This window comes from Brachyistius frenatus, unplaced genomic scaffold (assembly GCF_029030835.1).
Source record: "Brachyistius frenatus isolate BFR_SWC_R1_liver_20210118 unplaced genomic scaffold, ASM2903083v1 Contig_9, whole genome shotgun sequence".
NCBI classification, from domain to species: Eukaryota; Metazoa; Chordata; class Actinopteri; family Embiotocidae; genus Brachyistius; species Brachyistius frenatus.
In genome coordinates this window covers 1,331-23,302 of record NW_027210608.1, presented here as the reverse complement: position 1 = coordinate 23,302, position 21,972 = coordinate 1,331, and the positions used below count along the sequence as shown (strand labels likewise).

Genomic DNA, 21,972 nt, shown 5'->3' with positions numbered 1-21,972 from the left:
GTAAATGATCAGCCACACAACTCATGATTGGCCAAGTCTGCTATTAAGATGCTGCTGCAAAAGGCTCAAAGTGAACTTGAAATTGAGTATATTTCAATGTTACAAAGTAATTTAATAATACTATATCTTGTTTTTCTGTATATTGTTTGGTAATTAAGCCACAATGTGCCAGTTATCGGTTGATGTGCCAGTGTGTGTTTGTGTTATGTGCTGGACTATTTATTGGCTGCGTGCCGCCACACTACATGAAAGAGTCCATCTGACCACCGAACTGTAAGAGAGAAAGGTAGAGCGCATGTTATCACCGTCACCTCCACACTTACAAACAGAAACAGAGGGCAGCGGAAATCTGGTAAAAGGTGTGGACGTCGTGACGCCAGACGTACAATACGAAGAAAAACTTAACTGACGTGCTTTTACTGAAATAAGAATAGTAAGTTAAGAGTGCGAAGTGTAATACTAAGTTGATATAGTCCACAAATGTAGACTACCATCACTAAAGCAGAAAACTGAATGATACTCATTCAAAACATTACGTTACTTCAACTACTGCTCAAATTCTCTTTTTAGAGTGTATATATGAAGAATGACTACTCTGATGTCATGTGTTGTTTGTGTCCTGCCTCATTGACTTGGAGCTTCAGTCAAGATGAGGTCGAGGCAGATGCTCAGACAAGAGAACATTTATATATATTTTTAAAAAATGGCAACATGACTGTTTTTGATCATTTCTGCAAAATAATGAAATTACGATTATGCAGGTTAAACAGTTCTTTAATTAAACAGAATTTTATTTTTGATTTAGAATTTTAAAAAAATGTTACTCAACTATAATACATTTTAATGGAATGTAATTTTTACAAAACTAAAATTGTTCTGGTCCCACAGCTTTCCATCCAGATCGATTTTTGGCCTTTCCAGGAAATGATGTGGCGCCAACAAGACCTGCACAGAACATCCAAATGAATCCAGTTATACATTTGAGGAGGATTACAACATGTTATTGCAAAACCTAATGTGATAAACGGCTATACGTCAATAACAGTGATATTAAATTATTATTTATTTGTTTAACAAACACTAAGGTCTGACTGCTTCTTGGACTGAGAGTGTCTTCAGGGAGGGAATGGACTGATTGTGCTCTCGGTCAGCTCCAGTCACCGTTGAACACCTTGCTGTTGTGACGGCCGAGTCAAGTGTCGAATAACAGTCAAGTACAACACTGCTGGGAAAAAGGCTGTGCCTTCAAAATAAGAGCGCAAATAGGAATTTATGAAAACAAGAATTAGGTATTTGCCAAGGAATGACATTTAAACTTTGCCAGCTTTCAATGAAGACAATAATGTACAGTGGTGTGAAAAAGTGTTTGCCCCCTTCCTGATTTCTTATTTATTTGCACGTTTGTCACACTTAAATGTTTCAGATCGTCAAACAAATTTAAATATTAGTCAAAGATAACACAAGTAAACCCAAAATGCAGTTTTTAAATGAAGGTTTTTATTATTAAGGGAGAAAAAAAAAATCCAAACCCACATGGCCCTGTGTGAAAAAGTGTTTGCCCCCTAAACCTAATAACTGGTTGGGCTGAGTTTTTTTTTTAACTTTTATTTATTTTTTTTTGGGGGGGGGATAAAACTAATCTGACAAGTTATAAATACATACAATAATTTTGTGATTTTATATAGTCTATGGCTACATAGTTTAATGTAGTCATATATTGTGAAAGTCGTAACCGGAAATAGTTTGCATCATTGACGCTGTTTTGACAGCACCGCTGCGGACCTGCTGTTTCCCCGTGAACGGCGCTCCGGTCGGCGGCTGTAGTCAGTGCTCCTACCCGGCGTCTGAGCTTCAGGTTTTTTCTATTTTTTATAACATTTTCAACTGCCTCTCGTGTGCTAAAGACAACCGGAATGACTTAAAAGCAACACGTTACCGCGATTGACCGTTTCTCTCTGTCTCTGGTCAACCCGAGGCGCTTTCATAGGATTGAGTTTGTTTGACCATCCCAAGTTGTCGCCGTGGTGTTGAAACGTCAGGATACTGTTTCGTTTTATTTGGTCTCAGTCCTGTTTGTGTGGAAAAGTGGGTGAACGTTTTACCTGCGGGCCTTAAACATCAGACAGTCTTTTGGTCTGCAGAAAGTCTGATAAGACGAGGTGAGTCTATAAAACTACTAATCTCTCTTTTTACTGCTTTAGAAACAAGCTGACGTTTCAGAAGCAGTGCAGTTTGATATTTATGAGCACTTTCATTAGCGACCTTTTGAAACGGGACCACTGTCTGATTATATCTTTTTTTTTACAATGGTTTCTTTTATATTATCCAGTCAAATAACGTGATAAAGAGGTCTCATCTCCCATCCTATGAATGTGATTAGTATGTCAGTTAAAATGCAGTTTTCAGCTTCTGAATTGATTTTCTATAATAATCCTATATTTGCCTAGTTTGCACCCCTTTATTGTTCGTGTTGAATTGCAGAAGCCCCCTAATAATTATATGAGGCTATTCATTCATTTCACACGAATTTGTTTCAAAGTATTTCGAATTTTTTTTTTTTTTTTTTTTTTTCCATCCATTCATTGTTGACAGTCACAGGGTTGTGGTCGGCCAAGTGTGTTGTTTTCTTCATCCTCATAAGCTGCCTGTGTTACCAGGTGATGTTGGGTTTTTGGTGTTGAAAGGTAGACATTACGTTACATTACATTACGTTACATTACATTTCATTTCATTTCATTTAGCTGACCGGCAGGCAGGAGGAACCTTGCAGCTCCACGCTGCTCCTCTTACAGTAGTATGTGGTTTCCTGCCAGTGCAGAGGTGCACAATCAAAAGGCTTCACTCGCTGACAAAGAAAACAACAGATGTGTGAAAAAATTGACTAAAACATTTCCCCGGTGAAAACAGTGGTTAAAGAAAAAAAGAAAAGAAAAAAGCAGCACATGAAGATCAGAAAAGCATTTGAAACTAAAATATGGCTGTGAACGTGTGAGTCACTGTAGAAACCACTTCTCCTTTGTCACTTCAGATTTTGTAAAAGAGGAAAAGAAAGCCCTTGATGCCTTTTTGAAAGTCGCTTTGGATAAAAGCGTCAGCTAAATGAAATGTAATGTAATGGCTGAATAAACCTCATGACCCACACCCAGGACCACGCTGGGGGTGATTCAGGCTTCATGATATACTGGCTTTTGTGTGTGTGTGTGTGTGTGTGTGTGTGTGTGTGTGTGTGTGTGTGTGTGTGTGTGTGTGTGTTTGCTACTGTATTGATTTAATCGTAGCCCCAAAGGAAAGCTCTGCAGCATTCCACCTGCTCCTCCAATTTCCCCGCAGCAGACACCAACACGCACATAAACGCTGCACGTCGAATCCCCGCGGTGTTTTCACAAAGTACGCACCCTCACGCAGATGTCGCCTCGGGAGCATTCCCCATCAGTAATACAACATCCAACCCTCCACTTCAGCTGCAAACCTCTCTGCGCAGAGGCTTCGATGCTCATTCCTGCTTTGACACAGCTCTGCCGGGCTTTATTGCAGCATCGGTGGAGATGAAGAACATTACTGTGAATACTTTCATGTCATGAGTCTCACTTTCAGAAAGCGTTCTCAGTGGATGCTCCTGTGTGTGTGACTTTAACCTGTCGAGTCCTGAGCCGCCGGTCATCTGGGCTGTAAATCAACGTGACAGCAGCAGCCACAACACGCCAGTTGCTTCTTGTAAAGTGAGGAAAACAAACCCCAAATCTTATCTTGTCTGGGCTGGCAGACGACAACACTGGAGCAACGAGAAATCTCACCGCAGATGACACAGTGTGTTTTTCTTTCAGCAGAAAATGCCAGAAGAGACTATTTCCTGTAAATTGTTCCTCAATGTGGCTGTGTTGTGTTTTGCCTGATCTGATACGGTCAGTTTAATTTCATTTTGTCCGTCCAGTGCAGAGAGTGAGAGCTGGTTGTGTGTCTGTGTCTTTGTGTACATGCGTTGGCTTAAACAGCCTCCAAACGAGCCGGTGATCTTTGACCCTCATTCACGCTCGCTGTCACTTCAGCTCTAAAGCCCGACAACAAAGAGCAGCTTTTGTTCCTTCGATTACTCTCCCGTGCACATTCTTTGCCGCTTCGCTCGGCTGCTTGTAGAAGAGCCGGGTAAACGTAGGCCGAAGGCTGCTGCAGCACAAACATCCAAACCACCAGCTCGGCCTGCGGTAAATGTAGCAAAATAATCACCTCCAATTTGTTTTGCAAGCTGAACCTCGAATGCAAAACGCAAGCTACAATTTATTCCAAGAGGAAACTGAGACGAGCAAAGTACTGACAGACCTCGCAAGGAAATTCTGATGACTTCCGGTGAACAGACGGCAACTTAGAAATACAGACATGAAACGCAGTCACAGGAAACTCAGGTGCTTTAAAAAGGTGCTCTGACTTCTGCAAGTGGTGTTTTCAAGCTGCTTTGCCACACGGAAAATAGGTCACAAGTTATATCACAGGGGTTTTAAATGAAAGCACAAAGCCGTTACAAACAACAGCAGTGTCGTCATCGTCGTTTAAGAAAGCGGACGCCGTGCTAGTAGCTGTGTCTGGCTCTGGTGCTGAGAACTAAACGCCTACGTCAGCATCACCATGACAACGCTAACAACTGTGTTCGCTGTGTTCAATGTCTTAGTTTTGCATGTTTGATGACAAACTAACACTCCGCTGCAGAGAAGAAGTCTGGTGATCTCCATACTCATGAGCTTTTACAACCTGGACACCATGGCAACCAAAGATCATCTCTTCAGGACTCGTTTAGACTTTTCACCCAAACACAAAAATGTTAACTACAAAGTGGCAGTAAAGGAAACTCAATTTCTTGGCATTATCTGCAATAGTTGTTGAGATATTTCAGCCTGGACTGACGTGGTGCACGATATCGCAAAATGCTCCGCGACCGTAGATCTTGAAATGGCTCCAGCGCTTCTCCGTGAATACGACTCACTCCCGACTCCCTCTGTCACGGTCGCTACACGTCGCACGTTGTTTTGGCTGCAGTCTGCGAGGTGAAAGACGATTTGTGAGGGCGATAATGAGTCAGACCCGTATATGACGTGGGAATCGGAGGACACGGTTTACTGGAACACGGGGGGGTTGGGGCGCCTGCCTCAGGCACTTATCAGGGCCTCATCTTCCTCGGGGCGCCCGTGAGTGACAAGTGCAGTGAAGTGACCGGTTTCAGGATGAGTACTGGTTTCGTACTGAAAACTTTTTAGGTCGACGCAAAGTCTCCGGTGTGTGAGCAGTGTTTCAGTCTTCGTCTCGCAACCGTACACACACACACACACACACACACACACACACACACACACACACACACACACACACACACACACACACAAAGAAAGTGAAAGAAAAGGGGGGATTCTTGTGCCAAGTTGATGCCCGGCCGCCTTGCCGGCACAATAGAGTGAGTGGGAGGAGACGGGTTAGTTTACTTTTCATGCCAATTCAGGAAGTTTCAACATTGACGGAGAATATGGTGGTTTGAACTGAGTCCAAGTAAATGAATATTCTTTTTTCCAGCCTCATACAAAGGAAATATTTGTTTTTGTTTGTATTATAAATGTACATTGTACACAAACAATTTGTACACTATGAAGAAAAATGAGCTGCTGTTGACTGCAGGTGTGGCATTACAAACTTTCAATATAGGGCAGGCATTTGCACACACACACACACACACACACACACACACACACACACATAAAAGGGTTTTGTGTGTACTGCGGGCGTATTTTCGCCTTTTCTCAACTGTGTGTGGAGAACTGAGCTTTCCACTGTGTCCACACGAGCCGTCTTCGAGTGGCGGGACACTAGTTCACTGTCCCCCCCCCTGCAGTCAGAGATGCTGAAGTGAGTTACACATTAGTGGCGCGCGTGACGCAGAGTGACTGTTGTAGAGTCTTGTTGTTGAGCCATCGTTTCATCCCCAAACCTCCCGTTTTTGTCTGAATGCAGCCAATGTGGGCATCGGTCCAAGCATGTGTGGCGTTATGTCCGATTACTTTGTGAAGACATTCAGTCCGACTATTATCTATACCAGGCCTGTCATAATTATTCCATAATGGCCTGATTGAAATAGTTTAAGCTGACAGAATCGTGTCCATTCGTCTGTTGAAAGACACAAATGTCAGACTTCCGTGTTTTACTGGTGCTTTTTGTGTTTTTAATGACGTCATCCTGTTGCCTCTTCTTCTGCTGTAGTTTAATGACAGTGGGACAGTGGAAAAATGAATACCAACATACAACATTTGTTACTTGGATTATTGGTACCTGTCATTTTCAGTAGATTCTTTATATATTTCACTAACAGGCTTTATATATATTTAAGTTGATATTTATGTCATATCTGAGCTGTGAAATTTGTGTTTAAAAAGCCGAAAAGGCAAACAGAAATGTTTATTTTAATTATATTTTCAATGTTCAATATCAACAAATGGCTCTTTCTTCCTGGGAGTGTAATCCACTATTGAACTATTCAACAATTCAACAATTTTGGCATAAAATGACAAGGAAAAGATGACTAATCATTCATTTAAATTATTTGTATGGCAATTAGTTATGAAGTAAAATGTGGCGATCCCCTATTCTATGAAGAGCTGTCTCATCCTGAACATGGTGGGAAATAACACAAATCTTAGTTCAGATCAAGCTTCTCTTTCAAGTGTGAAAACAGCCTTCATGTCTCACTTCATTATAAGAAAAGGGAAATGCCAAAACCACAAAGTCATCATGCGGAATCGAGGTTTCAGTTTGACATATCGATGTGTATTTTACTGATGTGAGAAGTAATCTGTGGTGTTTATGATGTGCTTATAGGTGTACAACAATGCTGTAAGAAGACATACTATCACTAAATAAGTTAAAGCCGACTCTCCCCAGAATATACAGTCATATTTCTGATCTCTGTTTGTGCATCTTGTATGCAGCTTTGGTGTACTGATTGACTCCGATGCAAACAGACTTTAGTCATCGTGTTCAAATAGAAAATGTATAATAGGAAACTCTGCTTACAATTATTGTATGTTGCTTATCTCGGCTTGAATAAAGATCAGACGGCCATCCAGGCTCCTCAGTGTCAAATTTATTCATTTAAGTGGACATAAAACTGGCAAATATGAATACCAATTGAAACTGCACTCTGTGCGCCGCCTCCCCGAAGCCGTCTCTCCAACGTGCAGCGCACGAGGGATCGCATTTGCTATTTTTGTCTCGTTTCCTGTCTCCAGCAGGGGGCGCTACGAAATATTACTATCAGGTGTCTTCAGGGCGGGACTGCTATCAAAGATGTAATGTTTGAGGAAGATCGGAATATGTTCATAAAAGTTACAGTCAGCTGCCGGTTCATGGCGAGACGCTCAAAATGGCCGCCACGACCCTGTCACCGATCCACGAAAACAAATTCATGATGCCGAGACACTTTTCGGTCCATCTCAGTGTGATGCACAAGTCCAACAGATTTGGCGCACGTAGGTGAAACTAGGTGCCGGAGCTGAAGTTTAGGGGACCACGACCACTCGCAAAACACATCAGATGTCTCGCCACGCCGGATGTGTGTGACACGTTTCGTGAGGTTTCAAGCATCCTTTGACCTTAAACATCAACTTCCTGTGTCACGGCGAGACATCAAACTTTGTCACATTAAATGTGGCCGCCGGGGCATCTCTGTAGGGGGCGCTCTCGAGCCGCTTGGCCACGCCCACTCGCGACTCCAGGAGAATACAACATCTTTCGCCGGGAGACATATGTGTTTACACTTTCATGAGTTTTTGAATATGATAAAGACTCCAAAAAGGAAAATCAATTTGAAAAGAATAATAATAAGGAACGAGAAAAAGAAAAATATCCTTAAATAACAAAAGGGCTTTCGCACCATCGGTGCTCGGGCTCTAATAATCCTCTGTGTAAACAGGTGATAAACAGGGAGACCTTTAATCCTGTATTTGGCCTAATTGCTTTCTTAAACCAGATAGAGGTTGTCAGCTGTTGGGTGAACGGAGGTCTGAACAGCACTCGGCTTATTGTGAAGGTCTTGTTTGAATGAGCCCAACCAATCAGATTCGTCCTAAACCAGGATTAAGGATTAAACCCGGTTTAAATGCAGGACATTATATCAATTCATAATTTAGAAGATGGAGAAGTCACAATTCATAATTCATCACAGAGAAACTAAATTCCCTGTATAATGCAGACTGATAGTGTTTATAGGTGTCGAGAAGCATTTTCGACCACCAGCTTGAACCGACTCTGAATTCAGTCCCACTGTCATCTAGTTCGATGCAGTAGTAATAATTATTATTATTATTATTTATTAGTAATAAATAATTAATAATGTCCTCCAGGTTTCTAGTCCAGTTAGAAGAATAATGTTTTCATACCATGTGAAAACACACTAATATTGTCAAAAATAATATGCATATTAACGTACATTACTGTATTTTATAAAGGGAATTTGTGAATGTTTAAATATCCTTTTAAATACTCTTTTGTCGTGCGTTAAATCAAAACATCACTTCAGTTGTGATGTTTCGAAGTTTGTGATGCTATTTTGCCACCAAGATATTTAAACACATTTCAGAACAACATATTAACATAATGTTAAACGTACTCACTTCTGGTTGGATAGAAGTACATACTGTCAGTGCCAGAATGTTTTTTTTTTTTTAAATCACATATTTGTGCCAATATTGTAAAATAGATTTGTGAACATCTGATCTTACAGTCAGGCAAATGTAGCCAGTGTTAAATTATGAGTCTGGCTGTAAAATGTTAATACCAGTTGAGGTTCATTAACTCAACGACTTCAATATCAAATGCAGCATTCCACCAAACAAAGATCAAATACAGTTTGTACAGTGTCTGTTTGAAATCCTACTGAGCCTCTACATGAAGACCGTAATGAGCGTTTTGCTGCAGGAGTTTCCAGACAGTTTGTTAAAAGATTAACTTGCTGTCATGTCATCCCGGCTGAAGGCTAGTGAAGGAGATGTTTCCCAGGGGGATGAATGTTAGCACCGCTGGCTCGGTAATTATAAACCTTTTAAATCAAATGCGTGCTATCAGCATCTGCTGCGGTGTCATATGAGAGAAAAAGGTATTGTTTTAAACTGTGTGTGTGTGTGTGTGTGTGTGTGTGTGTGTGTGTGTGTGTGTGTGTGTGTGTGTGTGTGTGTGTGTGTGTGTGTGTGTGTGTGTGTGTGCGTGCGTGTGTTTATAAGCCTGTCTGGAGTATCAGTTGTGTGTTTCGGCGTACATAAGTTATAAATAACCAACTGACCCTCCAGCCTGTGCAGTTTGATATCTATCTATCTGTCTGTCTGTCTCTGTCTGTCCGGCTGTCTGTCTGTTTCTCTGGCTCTGTCTGTCTGTCTGTCTGACTGTCTGTTTCTGGCTCTGGCTTTGTCTCTTTTTCTGTCTGTCTGTCTCTGTCTATCTGTCTGTCTCTGTCTGTATCTGTCTCTGTATCTGTCAGTCTTTTGATGTCGAGGAGAACCGCAACTCCTCCGTTTCCCCTCCAAAAACCCAGCATCTGTGTCTCATCCCTCATCAGGTCATGTTGTGAGTGTGTGTAGGTCTGGGTGAGTGTTGTGTTGCCACAGACACAGGTGTTGGTTTGTTGTATTTCTAACTACACGGTGTAAAGGTGGATAAATGTGCCTAACCTTTGACAGAGCTGACGAGTCTGGTATCGAGTAGACCTTTGAAAACATGTGTGAAGTAAACTGTCTGGGATGAAATGAAATTGAAAATGACAAGAATGTGTGTTTGTGGTTAATTGACACATCTGTCTGGAAACACTCACAATTCTCTAATGTGATGCAAAGTGTTCTTTTTAAGGGAACTCCATTCTGCAGTGTTGAAACAGGCGACACCAGCTATCCGCTGGTCCAGTGAATTCTGTGTACACGCCAGTTTAAAGGGGAAGACTGTTTCCATTGATAAGAGCCTCTAAGGGTCCCTGTGTGTATTTTGAGCCTGAGCTCATTGGTACTCATTGATATGAGGGTGTAGATAAAGAACCAGGAATCTGGGTAAGAATAGTATCATTAAAAAAAACCTGGGTCTTTTTGTTTTATTTCGGATGCGTGTCTGCACATTCAAAGAATGTAAAAGATATGCTTGCGTATTGTTATAATTTGCCTTGTAGGGTTATAAACCACATGCACACTGTGCATTTTAATTTGACCCTATCAGCAGCTTCTTTCTGTTGTGGGGTCTCCGATTTGCTGAACAGTCGTTCTCCTTGCATACGCAGAAATAAATGATTGATTTGCTCCTCTTTTCAGCTGCACTTCACACTGTGTGTTTCTCTCTGATAGTTGTTAGGGATGGAGCCCCGACCGGCAGATCAGCTGAGGACCGTGTTCTTCTTCATCGTCCTCCTCTCCCCTGGTAAGATCACCACACTTCTATCCTTATGTTTATCTGTTCATTAATAACTGAGTTCACGCTGTAGCCCCATCGCGCTTCTCTCTGTATGTGGTACATGATACTGTGTGCTGTCATGTGTAGAGACAGAAACCTCAAACAGGTTTCCTTCATCGAGGAGATGATTCGATTTTGGGGCATTTACTGAGTACATCTGTGTGTAACTTCTGTTTGCGGGCATCAGGCAACCGAAGTGCCTCATGAATTAAAAGCGCAGTATTTTGCCGACACATGAGGAAGATCGCATTTGCCACGAATGCACTTTCACTTGTTCAAAACAGTTGTCTCGGGGTCAGTTTCTTGAAACAAGGCAGACTAAATGGGTCCATAAACGTTTGAGGTTATGAGTCCTATGTGTGGTTTTAAGTTGCACGCTACACAAGCAGCCTGCAAACGTAAAGCAGAAAAGTGTGAAACTCCTGTGAAAACAAGTGTTACTCATATACATATATGCATCTTGAGGTGTCAGTCAAATTCAGCACTCGTAATTTAAACACAAAATTCGAACCAAAGTAGGGGCCCTAAAATAATATCACAATATTTCAAGGTATTTCTGCCATAAATAAAGTATTAACTTTACGACCAAATACTTTGAAAAACAAACTATTGCAACAAAACAAATTGAGCAACACTTCCAACTAATTCAGGCATTTTTCATGTTTTTTTTTCCAAGTTAAAATTACATACCGGTTTAAAACAGACTATTTTCTGAGCATCATTTTACAAAACAAATTCACAAAATCTCAACGAGCATTAGTTGAAAATGTGGTTACAAAAAACATTTTTTTATGCTAAATATTTTTTTATAGTCTGTTCTCACTCATGTCTGTGGGTTTATTTGTGTTTTATTATTACAATATGCATCCGTAACTCTTATTCACGTGTTGTGTTTCAACAGGTTCATGTGACAATGACCTGTACTTGGAGTTTTGTGGCACCTGGTATCATGCTCGGGGCCCCCTGAGCCTGAACCTCAACCTCTCCACGGGCTGTGATGCCATCACCATTTCAGCCAATGAGAGCTCTCTGTCCATCAGTGGGAAGATCACATCTCAGTGTGAGAGAGAGGAAGTGCTCCCCTTCAAACAACTTGGACTGGATTCCCAGGAGGACAGTGACTTCTGTCTGTACTGGGAGCCGCTGCTGGACCAGTTGAAGCTGCAGGTACGGATTTCTTCTCGCTGTGTTGAAAAAGCAACTCTGCATATCATGGCACCATTTCAACACCTGCTCCATTTACTTCTCTCTTTATCTCTGTGCTCACATACTGTATTTTAATGCAGCCGAATTCTCAATAAAGCAGTTCTCATTTAAATATTTGTGTGTGTTGTCAGACAGACGGACGAGTGCGAAATGGTGATTAAAACAGAAGTCATTAACCAGCGGCCACTTTAAAAACATTTCCGGCCTGTGCACCGCTCAGATTGAGATTTTCTAACTTCTCGCCGTACACATAATTTAAAGACAATGGCAGTGCTGTGATTTCAGCTATATTTACATGTAAAATGATCATTTAGAGAGAAAAGTAGAACTGACAGAATACCTTTCCTCGTTCTTGTCTCACGCAGCACACATCCTGTCTGTCACTGCTGAACACAGCAGAGCAGAGGGAGGTGTGCCTTTTAACTCCAGGGGCAACTCTCCTCTATAGAAAGATGTTAAGGTGTGTTCGCAAAGTTGCTAAGTGCTTCTTTGAAAAAGTCTGCGTGAACCGGGCCTTTATTTCCTTTTCTGGGTCAGTGAACCAGGTTGACAACATTTGGATAACTGTTATTCTAGACTGGGACTTAAATCAGCGCTGCCGGCATGAGCTTCACAGTGGCTGCGGCTAAGTACGGATAATGTTACAGGAGAGAATCGCTCACCTCCCACAAGGCCGCCTTCCCAAAGAGTAAAGCTCGGCCAGTAACAGCCTTTCAGTGAGTTATTTGAAAAGTCTCTTACAAGGTGCAGTTTGAGGATTTTTTTTTTTTTTTTTTTTTTTTATCTTCGTGCGACTAAACGACTCATGAAAACTTGACTAAGACATTTGGCGTTGACACTTTGTGGATGACCCTAAATGACACATTTGTGATTTGTCAACGTTTGTCTGCCTTTTTTAAATATGAGAACGTGTCAATGTGACATCCTGTTTGAAGTACAAAGTGTGAAAACACAACTAACAACTTAATGTTTGGGGGGGGAACTAGTATAATCGCTGAAAGTGAAATATTCACGTGTTATACTGAAATACATGCATGTGAAATGTCTCCGTCATTGTTTCACCAAATAGAAAGCTTGGAAACAAACTGAAAATGTGTGCAGCATACGCTCCATATTCTACACTAGTTTAATCGACGAAGGTTGTTTGTTGTTGTTTTGTTGTACAGATTGGAGGGAAGAACCTGACTCTGTGTTGGCCTGCGAGCTTGCAGGACTCCTGCTGCACTGATCTGTCTTATGGGCCCAAAACACCTGTCGTACGGTACGGCATCGGCAAAGGAAGAGTCAGGACGGATAACCTCTCCGCGGAAGTACACAGCAGCTACATGTTCGAAGGACAGTCCATCAACTGCAGTAAGAGAACGGATGTTATTTACAGGACATCTGTACATTTAGTATATGTAGCGGAAAGATGAAAAGTTGATGATGAAAGTTGCACATACATAGATTTTCTGTATTATTCTGTAAGTCGGTATTTCCGCACTGCCACAAAGTACCAAGATGTCCTCTTTTGTCAGTAAGGAGGAGCAGGACAAGATCTTGATCAGCTGATGTTTGAATCTATCATTTTTCTAAAGAATTAGCTGACACCAATCTATTACAACCTTTTTTCAAGCACTATATATATAAATACAATTATTTGCCATGAGGCATTTTCCATTTTCATGTAGTTCATTCATCACCCCCCCTGCTGCATAAAGACCTTCATTTTTACAGTTTCCTTCAGTTCAGCCGAGTGTGTTTAAGTCAGTCGAAGTAACTTAAGTTTTTTGTTTTGTTCTGTTCAGTTTTGTTGTTTCAGTATAAAATGTGAACAACTCTGCTCTTCTTTTCCTTTTTTTCCCAGCGGCATTTTGTTACCAAGCAACTGAGGGATCCGCCCACATCAACACGTAATTTCCTCTGTTTTTCCTCAAAAGCACATTTGCATTTACTGTAGAAGTGTCATGACGGGGTGTTTCTGACAACACCCTTCCTCATATGTCTTTGTCTTCATTGCTGAGACCACTGCTGTGAAGCTTCACATAATCACCCACGCAAAGTTTGCCTACAAACAGGAAGCTGAGCTACAAACTGTGTTGGGGAGGGAGTTACAAAAATACAGTTGCTCTTTTTGATATGGATATCTGCAACCAGGGTTTTCAACTTAAAATGATGGTGGTGTGTGTTGATGTCTGTGTCCAGACCCCAAGAGACCACGTTGAAGTCCCAGAACATCGAACATCCCTGCGCTCACAGATCCGAGGTGGAGTTGAAGGAAGACCTCGGAGGCTACAATGTCACATCACCTGTAAGACAAACACACTGAAAACAGATTCATTTTCACATTCACAAAGATGCTACAGCTCAATTCCATGTTAAAAATTTAATTTGTATTAAATTACCAACAAAAAACATTAACAGATCAAAATCAACTTGGTTTTAGATGAATATATTTATATAGATCTTTTATATTTCTATTTCCTTGACCTCTGTGTTTTACACAAGTAAAACAGTAAACACAGCAATAACTATGACACAATTTGAAATGACACAAACACAAAGAAATGACAAAGACCTGCTCCGATTGAATCCACCTTGATCAACTAGATAAATATCCTCATTTAACATAAAATGCCCATTAGACTTTTACAATCCCCAGTCGTGGAGTAATAATTAGACCACACAGGTTTTATATTAGTCATGTTTTGATGTGCTGATTCAGAACAAAAACCTCTTGAGACAAAGTGAAATACATCTGTGTGACAAAATCAACTCAACTCAGCCGTATCATCTGCAGATATTAATTCACTTCCTGGTTTTGCACATTACTCCTGCTGGAGGGACAGTCGAAGATTCTTTTTCTATCTCGCACAGCAGTGTTGTCACGAAGAGTTGCATGACAGAGTAATGACTATGATCATTTCTCAGTAGTATCTCCACTTCAGCAAGGAGGCTGCTTCCCATCTGCGACCGTGGGCATCCATTTTTAATCAGGGGCTTCCTTTGTGGCACGTTTTTAAACAACCCGGAGAGCTTTCATTCGAGCTGAGGGCAGTGGTGTAGTGGTTTAGTTCAGAGAAATAGGTGAGAGGTCAGCCACATGAATGTGAATGATGGCGGCGTTTTACTAACAAGTAGAGGATGGATATTGAAAGCTGACATTAGTCCTCCGAACTGCCTTAAAATAGATCCATTTGTGTAAATACCCTGCAATCTACACACACATCTACTCATTACGACTGTGTACACTGGGGGGAGGGGGGAGAGGGGGGGTGATTCACGCTCACAAGCAGAGCTGCGCAGGGGCACGAGTTGGTGTCGTTGGTGTCGCTCGAACTTTGAAAACGCCTCATCATCTTCAGAATAATACAGAATTCAGCAGCCAGTTGATGGCCAGCAGCTGACTTTTCATGTAATATGAAAGTAAATGTACCCAAACGACCGTGCTCCATCTGTAGCTGTGAAACGTTTGCGTGTTGTGTTTTCCAGACAACTGCAGGTGAATCTTCAGAGTCCACAACCACCGTCCATCTCCCGCCTGCTTTAAAACACGCTGCCAAACCGAAGAGCAAAGTGGTGTTGTCTTTCTTCACAAACAACTCCATGTTCCAGGTGAGGCTTCTGTTCGCTCTCAGTCAGCACTGACAACCGTCGACCTGCACAGTTCCCCTGTGTGTAGCTCTATGGGCTGTGTTATATGAGAGGAAGGTACTGAAGCGTGTGTCCGTTCCAGGTGGGCAACAATGAAACATGGACTCTCAACAATGTGGTGGGAATCACTGTGGGGAACAAGGTCAACGAGGTCATCAAGGATCTGTCTGAGCCAATTAGGATTGGCTTTCACCATGATGTCATACCTGTAAGTTATTGTACCTTAGTGGCCTTTAATCTGTCCAATAATGATCACTGCCCATGTTATATTGTCTAAAGCTTTACTTTCAAGGGTTCTTTTTAGATACACTTTAAAATCATGCCAGCTGAACATTAGAAGTCTCTAATCTAAAGTTAAGCAAGCACTTGGCGCTACTTACAGTAAAGTATGGTCGACTAATTTACGCTTAAATATTTGGTGGTCCTTAGTTTCTTAGTTGCCATAGAGACATATTATTTTTATGACCTAGAGTAACATGTTTTGAGCCTGGACTGGTTCTGTGAAACTGAAACGCTCCCTGTACCCATGGTTTTCCCTTTTATTGTAATATTCACAGCACTTAAACCAATAAAGCTAATTATAATCTTATCACAAGGCAACACGTGTTGGTCTAGTAATAAAGCTGGTCCACATACTGCAAGTGTTGAAAACATTAAGCCAGCACGTTCACCACAGTGTGTTCTGTAGATGTCAAGCAACAAACAGGCTCTTGAATGTGGTTTTCTGCAGGTGTTGTCTGAAGAAATTATTACGTTCCTCTTCGGTTTCATGACACCTGCTCGGCGACAAAGAACACACAGAAACCACGTCGGGTTTTTTCATCTTCCTTCACGTCTCGCAAAAACAGATTGTCCGCTATACATAGTCTTGAAGACCGGCGGTTGCTTCTTCTCTGCAGTTCACACAACAGCACATAAACCCAGCGTCCAGCGGCTGTATTCTTACCACACAGTGACACACACTATGTTGGGTTATGGGGACACAAAGCACACCAGAGTTTGCACGTCGGAAGCAGGTCATGAATCCCTCAGTTTACAAACAGCAGTGTCCATCACGACGAAATGAAAGCACACAGAACTTTGATCTGACGAAAATACGTGCAGCATTTTATTTGAAAATGATTGGAAATCATGTGTCTCTTCTCTTTATTACAGAAAATGTATTCAAGGAAATGTGTTTCTTGGGACACCAGGGAAGGTTGGTACCGTTTAGAATCAAGATTGTAAACGATTTCCTTTGTATTTCCCTGTTTATGTATCTGAAATCCCAGATATGATGTTGAAGTCTGTGTTTTCTGTGCAGATCCTTGGCAGGTGAACTGGTTGGTGGATGGATGTGAGACTCGGCAGGGAGGAGCGAACCACACCGAGTGCCTGTGTAACCATCTGACTTACTTCACCGTGCTGGTGGTGAGTCCTGCAGCAGACACACCGCTCTGTTTTACATTCAGTAAACAAACAACAGACACAAAGTAACAGGAATGAAACCGTCACGCAGGAAATACATAGAAATAGAAATCTAGACAGTTGATCGGACTCATTTCACTTTGTCCTCCAACAGCAACTGAAGCCTCGACCGGTGCGCCACCTTCTGGCGCTCACTGTCATTACATCTCTGGGCTGTGCCATATCGCTGATCAGCTGCGTCGTTCTCATTATTTTTCTCTGCAGGAAAAGGTAAAAACTACTGTTGAGGGTTCATATAGTCTATTACACACACACACACACACACACACATATATATGATAATGTCCCCTCCTCATTTCCTTTCCTTCCTCCTCCAGGAGGCGATCTGATGAGCAGTCCGTCCCCATCCACATGGGCTTAGCCGGGTCCCTGGCCCTCCTCAGCCTGCTCTTTTTTTTCACGGGGGTCCTGGCCAACGTGGGAGGGGAGATTATGTGTGCTTGGGTGGGGCCGGCCCTCCACTACGCCCTGCTCAGCTCCTTCACCTGGATGGGTATAGAGGTGTTCCACACCTTCTGGTTGGTCTACATGGTGTTCAGCCTCTTCCCAGAGCCCTACATCTGGAACCTGGTCGGCTTCGGTGAGTGTGTGAAGTAATATTTCTGAGAATGCATCTATTGGCTCATTAAGGTGTGTGTGTGACTCCTGATTTTTTTTTCTTTTCCAGTGGTCCCTGCCGTTCCTGTTATCATTCTGGTTTCAGTCGGTGATATTTATGGACTGAGAGAGGTGGTGCAGAGCGATGACATCTCCAATCCTTATCACATGTAAGCTCAACTGATCTCAGATCATTTGGACTGCTGTGGTGAAACATGTGCAGTCATGTCTGGATAGTTAAGAATTGAAAGCAACAGCTGTAAACCACGGTGTTTAACCGCCTCAGTAGCAAAACACTTCCGATTTTTGGGATGATTTGTCTCTTTTGGGGATTATTTGAGAGTATTTTGCTTTTCCAGGTGCTGGATGAAAGTTACCCATAAGGCCATGCTGGCTCACTATTTCACCAACATGACGATCCTGACCATCCTGGTGTTGTCGGGCTTCGTGATGCTCTTCCTGGTCTACAAAAAGATCCGCAACCGGGACGAGTGGAGGCAGAACCGCGTGGCCTTCCTCAGCATCTGGGGCCTCAGCTGTCTCTTCGGGACCACTTGGGGTCTGACCTTCCTGGACTTTGAACCCCTCTCTGACTTCATCCTCTTCCTCTCCTGCATCCTGAACGCCTTTCAAGGTCTGTGGTGGACAGCCAGTTGAAAATACTTGTGTTTGGAACTAATTAGTATTTTTGTTATCATTTAGAAGGAAACATGTGAGAACGCTTTTAGAACTAGATCGAATTTCTATGCATTATTTGATACTTTCAGAATTGAAATAATATTTTCTCCTAAGTAAGCACACCAATCTATGAATGGAAATGACTTGTGTATTAGAGTTTTCCAGCATTATTAACACCTTCACAGGGGTATTTCTCATAGTCTTTGGACAGAGGTATGTTCATTGTTGGCTCAGACATTGGTGCCTGTGTATTTGGAGCCAGTGGTCCATTGTATCAGTGTGGGAATGAGACAATGGCCGTATTTAATCAAGGCCTTCTGTTACTGGCGCCTATCAGTAGCAAAGCTGCTTCCTCTCACATGTACCACATTTGTTTTTGATTCAGATCCAAACACTCATTTGATTAACTCTATGTTTGCTGCACATTGGTCAGAAAGAGAATTTTCTATTTCAACTGACAGTTTAATATTTATTTAGCTATCTAAATTTGATCTACCTACCTACCTACCTACCTACCTACCTACCTACCTACCTATCTATCTATCTATCTATCTATCTATCTATCTATCTATCTATCTATCTATCTATCTATCTATCTATCTATCTATCTATCTACCTACCTACCTACCTACCTACCTACCTACCTACCTACCTACCTACCTACCTATCTATCTACCTACCTACCTACCTACCTACCTACCTACCTACCTACCTATCTATCTATCTACCTACCTACCTACCTACCTACCTACCTACCTACCTACCTACCTACCTACCTACCTACCTATTTCCTACAACTTTAACAGTATCTTCAGAGATTCAGTGAATAGACATTAAGTTGTCTCTTTTCCCTGAAGAAATTATGAGCAAAGAATAGTTGAATAAAGTAAACCAACTGTATATCCAGGCACTGGCGAATAGTGTGTCGATAACACACTTAATCCTATGAAACATGTTGAACCAAGCTTTAAGTGATAAGCAGCAACAAAAATGTCCCCTCGGGGATTAATAAAGTAACTACCTAACCTAACCTAAAACCGGCTTTTAACTTGGACACTTGCAGCTTAAACCAGTGATCAGAGACAGGAAGGATTTTAAAAACTAAAATCTAGCTGAAGTGTTCACAGTCTTTGTGCAACAGACTTCCTTGAAACACGTTATGATGCACCAACTAATGTCATGTCACATCCCAACGTCTATTAAAGACATTGGAATAGATCCATCATATAGCTTTCAGCTCCTTACAGTGCAGCATCATTTGGTTTGAAAATCATACATCGACTGTGATGACATGCAGTAAAGCCACATACAGTATATACTGTATATTACACAGGCTTTTGTCGCATTGATTCTGAAATGGAGAAATGAGCAGAGATAATGAGTGACTGAATGTTGGCTGTGGTCCGTCCTCCAGGTTTCCTCCTCATGCTGCGGTTCTGCATGCTGGACTGGATGCGGAAACAGGCCGGTGGCTCTCCCCTCGGCAGCACCAGCTCCGGATCAACCAGGCAGCACATGCTGCAGGCTTCGGAGAAGAGTTAAGTGGACAAAAACAAAAAAGGTGTGGGACAGAGAACAGGGACAGAATCAAAGCTGCAGCGGTCAAACTTGTCTTCGAACCAAGGTAAACGTCTCAATGGAGAGGATCGCTCCACCGCCGACCGAGACACTCCAGCTTCACTGCTCTGATATAATTCTGTGGTAAGTTTTGGGAACCGCTGGGAAATATGAGTGACAGCGCCGACGAGCAGTGAGCGAGCTCTCCACACTCCTCTTCCTCCTCTGTTAGTAAACATCCCAGGTCTGCTTTATTGGTGAACATAATCACACGGAGCTGAATCCACAAACACCTGCTGGTCTGCTATCAGTTTGGACCTGCTCTCTGCAGCTCGCGCTCTGTGTTACTGCAGAGGTGGCGATGATGAACTGATGAACTGATGAGTCAGCATTCCCTCCATAACTCCCATCTATTGGCTGGATCTTCTCAAATTCAATTGATCTGTTTATGCATGAACCAATCAGTGTTGGTTAGATCACCGAATGGTGGGTTGTGTTCATTAATCATCTCATGAGGTGAAGAGGAAGAACAATGCGGTCAAATGAGGATTTCTATTTCATTCCAGACATGTAAACTCACAGTTGTCTCAGTTACATTTGGATGGAGATTAAACAAGTATAACATGTAAATAAACCTTGCTGGGGGCATTTTAACCAGCCTGGTGTGGGTAAACTCCAGTTAGCAGTCAGATCAGGTGAAAAAGATACTTGATGACATGAGTCTTCTTCTCTGGGCCAGTGAATAAGAATCACTCAGGAACACGTGATACTCGCCTGGAGCCTGTATTTGCAGAATATCTAGACTGGCTCTAGTTATAGAAATAATTTATTTGAGATTCAGAATCATAAATTGGGGATGAAGATAAGCTTTATTTCCAGAAAGGGAAACATGGGGAAGTGAAATGATTGCAGGTTACTGTGCTGTGATTTATATATTGTGTATAAAGAAAAAAATGTTATTATTGAAGAGCTCCTTCAACCTTAGATAAGCTTTATATTTAAACTTGTACTTTTTCATAGCTGATTTATTTTTATGATGTTTTTATTAAATAGCACTTTAGATTTTCAGTCTGTTAAAACATGTAATTATAGAACCTCAGTGAGTTGTTGTTTGTGTTGTTTTTATGTGCATCATGGAAGACTTTTCATACACAAGATGTAAGCATTATAAAATAATAGTGTTTTGTAATCAATGCCTCCAGAGTGACTTCATGTTTTGTTTTGTTTTGTTTTTCCTGAACGAATTCAGACTTTTATTAGATTTCGACCAGAATTTAATTTGCAGGTGTTCATCCTCAAAATGGGCCAAAAATGCATTTAATGAAGGGATGTTTCTTTCATGTCCAGTAGAACTCAAAGTATAATTTCAATTCAATTCAATAATGTCGCATTAAATCACAACATTAATCATCTCGGGGCATTTCACACAGTTAGGCGGAGACCTTCCAGCATTATAGAGGAACCAAAAACCTGAACGGTTCCCACATGAGCGACAGTGAGAAACAGAGAACTCCCTGACAGATAATGAAAAGTTGGTCACGGGGAACATGGAGAGTTTGTACATACTGTGACGGTTACACCTTTATTTTCTAAAGTAAAACCTTATGTCACTCGAATTATTGTGTATATATGAACTATTTTTGATGTACGTACAGTTTTAATAAAAATCGTTTGGTTAAAAAAGAAACAGTGACTGCGTATCTGTGTGTGTGTGTAGCAGTGCACAGTAAGCACATTTAGCTCTTGCTGTTTTCCTGCTCAGTTGTCCCTCCCTCTTATCTGTGCCTGTGCTTCCTCCCTTGAGCGTTCAGATTTGTTGATCTCTTGCTGCTTTTTTGCCGTTTAAATTCTGCCACACCTGTTTTTGTTTCTTTATTTCTGCCATGGTGGCTCTGATTGGTCGGTTTCCAAAGACGCACGGAACCTTGTGTCTTTAATGTGTCATCCTCAGTGTGTTAATTATATGATTTAATGGCCCTCCTCTTCATGTAACCTAAACTCAAATAATAGAGTTACATAATAAAATGGATCTTTCTTATTAAAATACATGATATAGATAGCATATATGTAATACTGCAGCTAAAATAATATGGCTTTGTTTTATCCTATTTAAATATTCTCCTTCATTACCTTCCACTTTTTATCACCAAAGGACAGATTCAAGGATGGATTAAAAGGGCAGCTATGCAGGGCTCCAAAACGTTCAGGTTTACTGTATGTAATGTGGGTCGACAACATTTCTATTATTGCAGATTTGTTAGAAATGTTCACCACGGGAGAACATTAACCGCGGTATGACTATCCTCGGAGATCCTGTTCCAAAATCTAGTTAAAAAAAAGTTGTATCTATATTTGATATTAGTGTAATTTTTAATT

General features: G+C 41.5%; 1 protein-coding gene across 1 annotated transcript; it reads left to right on the top strand.

The window, feature by feature from the left end:
* The first annotated feature begins 1,815 nt into the window (after nucleotides 1–1,815).
* Nucleotides 1,816–21,283, top strand: LOC138616161 (adhesion G-protein coupled receptor G5-like). Its single transcript, XM_069690270.1, has 15 exons — nucleotides 1,816–2,159; nucleotides 10,353–10,425; nucleotides 11,360–11,625; nucleotides 12,831–13,017; nucleotides 13,511–13,556; nucleotides 13,849–13,954; nucleotides 15,136–15,258; nucleotides 15,380–15,505; nucleotides 16,453–16,495; nucleotides 16,601–16,707; nucleotides 16,859–16,974; nucleotides 17,082–17,344; nucleotides 17,432–17,531; nucleotides 17,721–17,995; nucleotides 19,454–21,283. Exons 2-15 carry the CDS (start codon nucleotides 10,362–10,364, stop codon nucleotides 19,579–19,581), a joined length of 1,950 nt encoding a protein of 649 aa, XP_069546371.1. The 5' UTR covers nucleotides 1,816–2,159; nucleotides 10,353–10,361; the 3' UTR covers nucleotides 19,582–21,283.
* Nucleotides 21,284–21,972: the final 689 nt, after the last annotated feature.

Coding starts and splice junctions, on each gene's coding strand:
- LOC138616161 (XM_069690270.1), top strand. CDS start 10,362: ATGGAGCCCCGACCGGCAGATCAGCTGAGGACCGTGTTCTTCTTCATC. Junction 13,018..13,510: donor AGGACAGTCCATCAACTGCA/GTAAGAGAACGG, acceptor TTTTTTTCCCAG/CGGCATTTTGTTACCAAGCA. Junction 16,496..16,600: donor TTCTTGGGACACCAGGGAAG/GTTGGTACCGTT, acceptor TTTTCTGTGCAG/ATCCTTGGCAGGTGAACTGG.